This window comes from Anopheles arabiensis, chromosome 3, assembly GCF_016920715.1.
Source record: "Anopheles arabiensis isolate DONGOLA chromosome 3, AaraD3, whole genome shotgun sequence".
Classification (NCBI taxonomy): Eukaryota; Metazoa; Arthropoda; class Insecta; order Diptera; family Culicidae; genus Anopheles; species Anopheles arabiensis.
Genome location: NC_053518.1, coordinates 21,582,606 through 21,592,434, shown reverse-complemented (window position 1 = coordinate 21,592,434; position 9,829 = coordinate 21,582,606). Strand labels below are relative to the sequence as shown.

At 47.5% G+C, this 9,829-nt stretch overlaps 1 protein-coding gene and 1 long non-coding RNA gene across 6 annotated transcripts in view; one reads left to right on the top strand and one right to left on the bottom strand.

Annotated features, from left to right (window-relative positions):
* Window positions 1-9,829, bottom strand: part of LOC120900266 (zinc finger protein chinmo) — a 123,905-nt gene that overhangs the window by 20,559 nt on the left and 93,517 nt on the right. For 4 of the 5 annotated variants that reach the window (XM_040307039.1, XM_040307038.1, XM_040307041.1 and 1 more), the window contains 4 exons: window positions 1,331-1,551; window positions 584-1,245; window positions 357-501; window positions 89-281 (listed from right to left, as the gene is read on the bottom strand). In XM_040307039.1, coding sequence (XP_040162973.1) covers window positions 89-281; window positions 357-501; window positions 584-1,245; window positions 1,331-1,551 — 1,221 coding nt within the window. Of the gene's footprint in view, window positions 1-88; window positions 282-356; window positions 502-583; window positions 1,246-1,330; window positions 1,552-1,702; window positions 1,772-9,829 lie in introns of those variants that run through there. The other variant, XM_040307042.1, reaches the window with a different exon arrangement.
* Window positions 1-9,829, top strand: part of LOC120900268 — a 42,954-nt gene that overhangs the window by 23,127 nt on the left and 9,998 nt on the right. The window lies entirely within an intron of this gene.

The following is a 9,829-nucleotide window of genomic DNA, read 5'->3' as shown; positions in this document are numbered from 1 at the left end:
AAATCCGTGTCCGCTCTTTCGGGCGCGAAAGCGCAAACGCCGAAATAAAACCACGGCAACAAAAACCCCCCGCTCCGCCCAAACTTACCATCTGCTGTCGTGACGCTTTCTCGCGGTGTGCTGATCATGCCCAACATGTCGACGGACGGTATCGCCGCCTCCAGCCCGCCCTTCACGTTGATGAAGCCGATCGGTGTCGTCGGTGTGGACGGGGCCGACGATCGAAGCGGGGACTGTATCGGTCGCATTTCCATCTTGACGCGCAGATCTTCCGCGCCAGCCTACAAAGAGCCAGTCAAAGCAATGTATATTTTGGGGAGAAAGCGCACGGAGGGCAATGCAGCTGCAATACGTACCTCGTTGCCTTCCCGACTTTCGTGTTTCACTTTATGATCCACCGAGCCGTTGTGATCGTTGCGTTCCTCGCGGTCCATCGTGTTAGACGATACCGGTCCGTTTCCGTGGCCATGGGTTGTGCTGGGACTATGATTTTCGTACCGACTGCAACAACAAGGAAGCACGATTTAGAGCCCATTAATTGTGCATCCCCTTCACTGCTTCCCTTTCGAATCTCGATACTCACTTGGACTGTTGCGGTGAATCCCGATCCGTGTGTATGGTGTCCGCCTCCGTCGGCGTCGCCGATGAGCCACTGCTGGACGGTCGATAGTTTTTGCTGCCACTGACCGGGCTGCCATTGCCTGCGCTTGCCTTCCCGTCCCGCAACACGCTGTCCCGCGTCGCCTCCTGATGCTCGTAGAACGGGCTTCGCAGCGATCGTTTGCGGTTCTCGTACGAGCCGGGCAGATAGGACGACGGTTGCAGGTACGGGGAGAAGCTAGAGGCCGGTGTGTTTCCGCCACCGCCGCCTCCTCCTCCGCCACCACCACCTCCACCCACACCTCCACTCTCACCGCCTCGATCATTGCCGCGATTGCCACGATCGTTTCCGCTGCCCCGATCCGCCGCACTGCCCGCATTGCCCGTGGTGCCGCCGGCACCAGCACCGCCACCACTGCCGTGGCTCGATCCGTTGCCACCGCTGCTGGCACTGCCGACTATGCTGTCGGTTTCCCGCTTCACCGCTCGGTTGATCGATTCCAGCGAGGACGAGAGGCTGTTGCGCTGCTGGCGCCGGATGGCAGGTGATGGCAGATCGTTCGGTGGGCCGTGGAACGGCGACTGTGACGGTTGGCTAGCGTTGGCGCTCGCAAAGCGACCGTGCTCGGTGGTGAGTCCTTTGACCTGTGCAAACACAAATGACGGGTGTTGTTACAGCTTCACATTCACCTTCTTCACACCGCAAATCAATGCCGCGCGTGTGTCTTACCTGCAAGTTCTCAGCCGCCTTCAGAAAGCTTTCCAGCGCTTTCTGTGACACATGCACCTCGCCTTTGTACATAAACTCGAGCAGTGCGTGCATGTTGTCGGCGGAGGTCGCTTCCAGCATCACGCATATCTGGCCGGTGCCAACCGGGGCCCGCTCGAACAGGTCGGCAAAGTTTTTCGAACATGCCGCTAGTATGACCTTGTGAGCGTTGAATACGGTTCCTGAAAGTAAAAGAAAGGCGATGGAGAGATCAATACAAAAAAGTATTATACGGAGCATCTTAAGGTTCAATCAAATCAGTCCTAATGCATATTTTAAACTGTGATACATTTCTTAATAGTCATAAAAACTGATTGCAGCTGCAACGCAGACCTGTTTCATACATTCTCATCCATCTTCTTTCTCACCACATGGTTTATGTTTGCAACCAGTGGGATGGATGTTGAGGCGCACAAAACCAAGTGTATTTAACATGGCTGGCCCGCTTCACTGACTGACTGACCTATTTTCGGGCGTCTAATCTTGCCACCGCCACACAGACGCGCGCGCGCACACACATTATACCGCGCCACTCTGGTTGCATCGTGTGGCCGCGCAATGCTATCGTGAATTCTAAGAAATTTTACAACCCAGCTTTACACACTACCCTCTTCCATAACCGCCCACTCCCCCTCCACAAACCTCAATGCAGGATTGTGTGTTTCTGTACTTCCAAGAAATGTGACTTAGGCCCATGCATCGATGGCGAAGGCAAAAAAAGCAAGCAAAAAACTTCATCAAAAACACTGGGAACCAGGCAGCTCCTCCAAACCAACGCCTCTATAAATAACGCTTAGAACTGGTGGCAGGCAACCACAAACACACGCATACACACACACACGCAACGCAACTAACCACACAAACCCAGTGCATGCAGGCAGCATGGTTTTCTGATAATGCGGTCATGCGCAAGCGAGAAATTCGGCCACCCTTTACGATGCGCGCGCTTCCCCTCGTGCCCTTCCGACATCGCGCCGAATTTTGATGGCGCAGTTATGTGTGTGTGAACGCACCAGAATGCATTCGATTTCCGACCTAATTCTGGGAGGGTGTTTATACGTTTGGTGCCGCTTCCCGCCTTTGCCCTGCAGCGCAAGGTGGTTGTGGGATAGGGAAGTGGATGGGGTCTGAAGCGCGAAGCATCACAGGAGACCTTGAAACTGAGCACCCCAAAATGTGATACGGTAAGGGGAGGCCGTATTCCGATGACATCATCATCAACATCAACGGCACAATCATTGTTGCATGAAGGCATGGGAGAATGTGTATTGGTGCAGCGCGCATTGGAAGCAGCCGTTTGAAAACGATTGGTAGTGCGGAGCAGATGGCGCCATGTCACTGTGAAACATAATACATAACAGTAACATTCTTAGCTTGGAATGTGGGAAAAATATGATTTCCGGAAAATTGATTTAAAATAACTCATGTTTTGCTTTATTTGTTCATTGCTTTTTTTACTATTTAGTTTTTCCTTATTAAGTCATTTTTGTTCGTTTTATTGTTGCTTTTCTTTATTTCTTATAAATTGTTTCCTTTTGACTTATGACTTATTTTCACGCTCTTAGTTTCATGCTATTTATTTTTGTACATCTATAAGATGTTTCTCATCAGTAAAGAGTCCTTATGCTTAATTTGATATTTCAAAAACGACTTTCTCCGACTTTCGGACAAGAACAGGCAATATGTTTTATCAAACAAGTAACACAAATATTTAAAAACTGTCTAGTCCACAAAAAAAAACCTGAGATTGCAAGTGTAGTAATTGTGGTCAATATTATACTTTATAAGTATGATAGGTTATAAATAAAATTGAAGCTTTTTAAAGAATATTGCAACAACATAATATTGTAGATCATATTGTTCAGAATGATTCACATTCATCATAAGGTTGTGAAAAGTGCATCATAAAACTGTTGAAACACATTGGAACCATTCCGAAATAGCTACGATTGTAGCATAAACCCGTGCACCCGCTTGCGTCACAGTGCTTTTCATTCAGCGAAACGCATCTACAGCAGAGGCGACTACCGCAGTACCTCATAAAAGTGCTTGTTTACATACATAGCCTGTTGGGGTTGTGCGTTGGGACACAAGACTGCAAGAGCCGAGGAGTTTGTGCGTTTGATGCAACTTGTTAAACATAACACACACACACACACCGAGGGAGAAGGGTTTCGCCACACTCGTCGCTCCTGTTCATCTCCTCTCCTAGATGTCCGCTCCAACACCCCCAATGACCAGTGAAAGTGTTTTCCTGCTTCACAGCTTCGAACAGAGCAGGCACTCATTGCTGGTGGTTCGTGCATTGGTACGACTTACCAATCTTGGGGCCAACCTACGGATGAGCGACCCCCAAATCTTCGCCCTTTTTTTCGTATTGCGCACTGTGTGGTGTACACAGCACCACCGTAAACACATACGAACTGGCCGGGAATAGTCGTTGAAACCATTATGTAGGGCAATGCATTGAGCAAAGACCTTCCCTTCCGTTCCCTTGTGCGTGCGTGCGTCACCGTGCGTGTTGCATCGCTCGCGCAAAAGTAGGTCACGCACATTTCAAAGTGTGTGGGTCCGCCCATAAAGAAACCCGGGCTGCTATATGCTGCACTCCGCGTCCGTTCTAAACACTCTCCTCCATCGCACTCTCTTGCGTAGTTCGGGTTCTTAATCGCTGCAATGCGCAACGCATCACAAACGCACATGAAATAGAGTTTCTATCTTCCCTTCTGTCTCTTTCTCGTACACATAAGCACACACACACACGCATGTTTGGGGAATTGCTTCACTACGGCAGCTTCGCAATTCGGGCAACTCGGGAGAGGGTATGCTTGCTTTATGCTGCAGTTGGCGCGAACGCATGTTGCGCATATAAACAACGCAGTGTAAGCCACACAACGCACACAACACGCACGACGAAATAAAGCATTTTAAAAAGTGTGAAAAATATGTGTCACGCACAAACAAACGGTCCTCCCTCGGTTTCGGTGCGAGGGACTGAGCAGAGCGAGAGGTTGGACATTTGACGACAACGATGCCCACTTCACATACTCCGCTGTACTTCCCTTCCCTCCCATGAGCTGTCTCCTTCTCTCTCTATCTCTATCTGAAGGTCTGTGTAACATTCCCAGCCTAATGATTCAAACCGATTCTGGCGCTCTGTCGTTTCCGTACGGTCAACATAAGAGAAAAAACTCAACATTTAAAGAGCACGCACTAAGACAAACAAAACCGTTACCTACCGCCCACTGCCAGCTCCCAGCTTCATGTAACTCCACCATCACACTGGCATCACGATTTGGAAGCAACAAGACCCCAAATATCGCGTCGATTGCGTGTACGCACGACACGAATGCACACACATGGCGCAATGTGCTAGTAGTTGATGCGTGTATGCGCAGGGAAGAGACACTGAGAGGGAGCAATACACGGCTTTAATGCATTCCTGGTTATATGCTGCATTTCTATGCATCATGCATGTGGGATGGTTGTTCGTGGTGTGGTACGTTGTTCGTCATGGTTTCAACAGATCAGAGTAAATAAATCAAGGCGATCAAATGGTTTCGAGAGTCATAGCGAGCACATGGTTCAACATCAAAAGGGTCAAATGTAATCAATTTCTCTTTAGAATGTCTTCATTTTAGGTTGGTCAAGCTTTCGGCCTCATATTCTTACTTAGTAAAACCTTTGTGGTTGTGATGATGTATGATTAGGTCTTAGGTTTGGCTAAAATGGGCTTGGTTGTCTGTAACTAATTGATTTACTCCCAGCAAAATAGTCAGTCTTATGCATATAAGGGTTTGATCTGATTTGATTCGTAATAAGCACCCAAGACTTCAATGATCTCTCAATAAAAGACGGCGCAGATATTGTAAAATCCGAGACTACATCTCCTCCGGGTTTTTGAGCCCAAGACTTCAATTATATGTCTTAATACAGGAAAAAAAGGAAGGAAAAGGAAGCTCAGACATTGTAAACTCCGAGACTACATCTCATCAGGGGTGTTTCGGAGATGATGCGCACATCTTAGACCTTCTTCTATTCGATGTAACGTGCTACGAGAACATGCCGGTCTATACAGGCTTTCGAGGACTTATTCAATACTACGCATGCGAATAGTAAGTCATTACTACGAGGAGATGGTCCATTTTAGGATAGAACCCATGATTGGCATGTTATTGAGACATGCGAGCTGACGACTTTACCACGGGACTGCCGTCTGGACGGCGTAGCCCTTACCTTACAGGACTTATTCCATTTTAGACTCTAATGAATCTATTTAGATTTTCAAGATATACTCAAGATACTATTGATCCTGGCGTGAAGATGCTTCTTCTTGATATAGAAGAGAACTCTATTGTCTATTGCTGTAGACATAAGAATTGTGAAATTTGAATGAAGTACACCATTACAATAACTCCAAACTTCTGATGCGTCTGTCTTCTACAAAACTGATAAGATCGGTAAAAGATTTTAAAGCCTATTAGTCTGTGTGGCATTCTCTATCGCTGGAAGTGTTGCTGGAAGGGAAAATTACACAAACATATGTTCTTGACCTCCTCAACAATTCCAGAAACAGTCTAATTCACAATTTTCTTCTTTGATTTTCTATCGTGTTAGATCTTTTATGCTCCGGTTGAAAAAAAATCATCATCATCGAGCGCCGCCTTTTCCGGTGAAAATTACGACCACATCATCATCATCATCCTCATCATCATCATCATCTTCAATCGTACCCCAATCTATTCACAATTTTTCTCCCCTCCTCCCTTTCTCGTGCCTTTGTCTGGTCAAAAGTGAAAACACCGCCCCTTTTGTCCTTAATCTTCCACCTCTAAGCAGACACCCTACCAGACGGTCTCGGGCGGGTCCACCCGCCTAAAGGCAGGTCAGTTTTGTTCGTAAAATTCGATCCTTTGCCTTTTCACGCCTTCCCGTCGAGCAGTCCCGCTTACGAGGAAGTGGAAGTGGAAGGTGAAAAAAATGGCCAAACCCTTTGCCTATCTTTTCCACCTTCCCTCCGTTCGTCATATCTTTTCTTTTTACACGCGGATAATATTATTCCCATCTTTTTTCTCCCACCAATTGTGAACCTTTTTTTCCCTTCCCTGCCATTGCTTCTTCTTTTTTTATTTGTTTTGCTTCCGCAGCTTTTTTTTCTTCTTCTTGTGTGCTTGTATTCACAATCTTTCAACGGCTTGCCTTGTTGACACCTTTTAACCGCCTTACAAAAATTCGAACCAGAAGAGAGGGGTAGGCGAAAACGGCCTTCGAAAACCAGCCGACCGACTAGTGGAGGCGAAAGGGAGAAAAGGTTTTTTTCTCTAAAACCCAAAATTCGGTACCCAAATATTGTTTCCCCTTTCCTCCGCACACAGCAGACTTCCTTCTTCTTTCGGTTTCAAAACAAGCGGAGCGTGGGGGGAAAAACAAAATCCCATAACTGACCACGGAAAACCACCTTTCCGTGGCGCTAGGACCACGGCAGCATCCCATGCGTTCTCTCCTCATTAATTTCATTCATCCGTTAATGTCCGTTGTGAAAGCGAATCGCACACAAAAAAAACGTCAGAAATACAACATGACAAAAGGAGCGCTAAGCGAGGGAAGCGAGAAGGAATTAGGTATTATTTGATTAATTTTCTCACACCGCACCACCGACGACGACTCAGACCAACAATGGTCGAACACAACACGGGGCGGGGGGAAATAAAAACGATCCGTTTTGTTTTCGGTGTCAGTGGGTCGAGATGATGCGAAATTGTGTAAGACGTGATGACAACGACGACGACATTATAGGGACGAGAGGCGATAGGGCGAAGGGCCGATGCGCGGCACACATTCCTTCTGCCTTACATTCATCACACTTAATGCTTGCCCCGTTATTTACCCTTTGGATACGTCCCCCTCCCCCCCCGCGACCTTGATAATTCAGTGCGTTACACAGTGTAATAATGTATGTAATAAAACCAGTTGAACAGCTTGCCCGCAATGAGTAGACGAGCTGTCTGTAAACACTCAAACTCTTGCCCCAAAATTTTTTGCATGAAACAGCTTTAACGACAGCCTTTTGTTCTACGTTCCAAGCACTTCAAAGCACGGCAAAAAAAAGACAGCCGTGCAAAGCAGAAACGGAAATAAGATGCTCCCCCTCCAGCAGACACACTCACATACATTTTGGCGAAGTAGTTGAATACGCGAGTACCACCCAAAGCATGTGCTCGGCATCCCTCTTCCCCGATTATGCCCGGTACAATCGAGAGAAAGAAAAAACAAAATCCCTCCCACCTCCATAAGAAGTGTAAGGCAAAGGGGGCGCACACCCGACGGGCAAGAAGCATCGGGCGCCTCCATTTTCGCGAACTCACACTCCTGTTGCCGTCGGTGCTCTCTCTCGCCAACTGTTTATATATTTTATTACATCCTTTTTAGCCTTACGTTTTCCTTCCCCAACCATCGGGAGGGCTTGTACCCCCCCCCTCTCTCTCTCTCTCTCTCTCTCTCCTACCATCTTGGGGCTTTGTGTGTCTTCATTTTTGTGCCAGACGGGCGGCAGACGACATTTACGACGGAATGGCAGGAATGGGGCTCGACTCTTTCCGGGAAGTGTGGCGCGCACGCGGTTAATAATAAAAGGCACAAAACAGGGCGTAAAACGAAAGTGAAAGTGGGGGAAAATGTGTGTGGTATAGTGATTGGGGCAGGGGGGGGGGGAATGGATGAGAGTATGTGTGAGTGTTTGTGTTTTCCATCATCCATCCATCTTCCAGCAGCGTGAAGAAGGATTCGGCGAATTTTCCTCTTTCCACAGGATGTCTGCACACTGGAAAACCGCCGCCGTCGTCTTCCCTTACGTCAAGGTCAAGTCGAAGTGTAGTTACGGGCGAAGGTAGCACGGAAAAATGGTTGTTTTTTTTCGATTTTACTTTCACTCGCAGTATATAAGCTGTTTAATCGCTGTTCTTTTGATTTCCGTCTAAACATTCAACCAATGTTTGGCGCTGTTCGTTCATTAACATTTCAAAAGTATCATTGTTTAACAATGCTTAACACTTTAAACCACGTCAAAAGTTTTTCTTAGCGAATATACTGCAAATTAACAGATATGTACACCCTTCACTTAAAGTTCTGCTCGTCCTCCCAGTCGCGCCACATTCATCTCTCGCCGTACGAGACATGGTGTATTATGCCCATATATTCGTTAATCTGATTTGAATCAATGAATACATACGCACACACACAGGCGGAGGAGCTGAGTTAGAGACAAAAGCGTCTAGCCATTGCTGCGCTGCCAAAAAAAAAACACCCATCGATACCATGGAGAAATAATTCCCCGTCATCATTGGATTAAAGTTTTAATTTACCGTTTTTTTTTTTTTTGCTTGCTCGATACTGCATACTACGGCCCGAAAAGAAGAAGAAGTGCAAAAAGCACACCATAAAGAAAGCATATAGCGTTCGTATGCAAAAGAACAAAACAAAACAAACCCCGCATAAGTGGCCTGAGTGAGCTGGCAAAAACATGGCCGCAGCATGGCATGGCTCTCCCCCCAAACGCCAAGCACGCTGCTGGAAGGACACACTGATTGACCAAATTGATTGACGTATGCTTCAAATCCTGTCCACTCACACACAGACATGCACACAGGGAAACGAAGGAAAGAGAAGTGCACAACGTGGCCACAATCGAAATCCTTTCCTTTTTTTCGGTTACTAATACGTCACAAGAGAGGTAGAGGACACAATGTTTGCGCAAGCCGTCGCTCGCGTACGTACCCGTTCCCCGGGCGCAATACACTCAAAATCAGCGAACTGAGGAAAATTGTTGACCCCCCCCCTCCCCTCCTTACCCCTTTGCCTTATCCCGCAGCACAGGAATCATCGATCAGTTTCTCCCTCCTTCCCGGGTGGGTCGTGGTTTCGCTTTCGATTTCGACGCAGGAAGTGGGTTTGGGAACACAACGCCGCACAACGGAGAAACAATGATAAATATTTTACCAAATATCGTACGGCTTCCAAAAGCAAAACAAAAAAATGGACAGGCGCGTTTTCGTTGCTTCGTTGCCTCCCCCAATCATTGGAAAACCCCACACCCCACGTGCGTTGTTGAAAATATTCTTCCAGCTCAATCCACCGCTCCCTCGCGCAATGGTTTTGGGAGGAGAATTTCACCGCCAGGATATACGAACACTCTTGCCTGCTTGTTGGTGGCCCACACAGGCCTACCCTGTTCCGTGAGCAAACGCTGCCGGACGCTTCACAATTCGATCAAGTACCGAGATCCTGGAGCTCGGCTGTGTGTGTACGTTTTTGCATACACACTCTCTTACCCATGAGCGCTCGTTCCAATCATTCAAACCGAATGTCCCTCTTGCAGAACCGGTGCTACTGCTGGTCAACTGGATGTTGTCCAGCGTACCACCGTCGTTTCTCACAGGCCGATTTTCATGCACCGATGAGTCT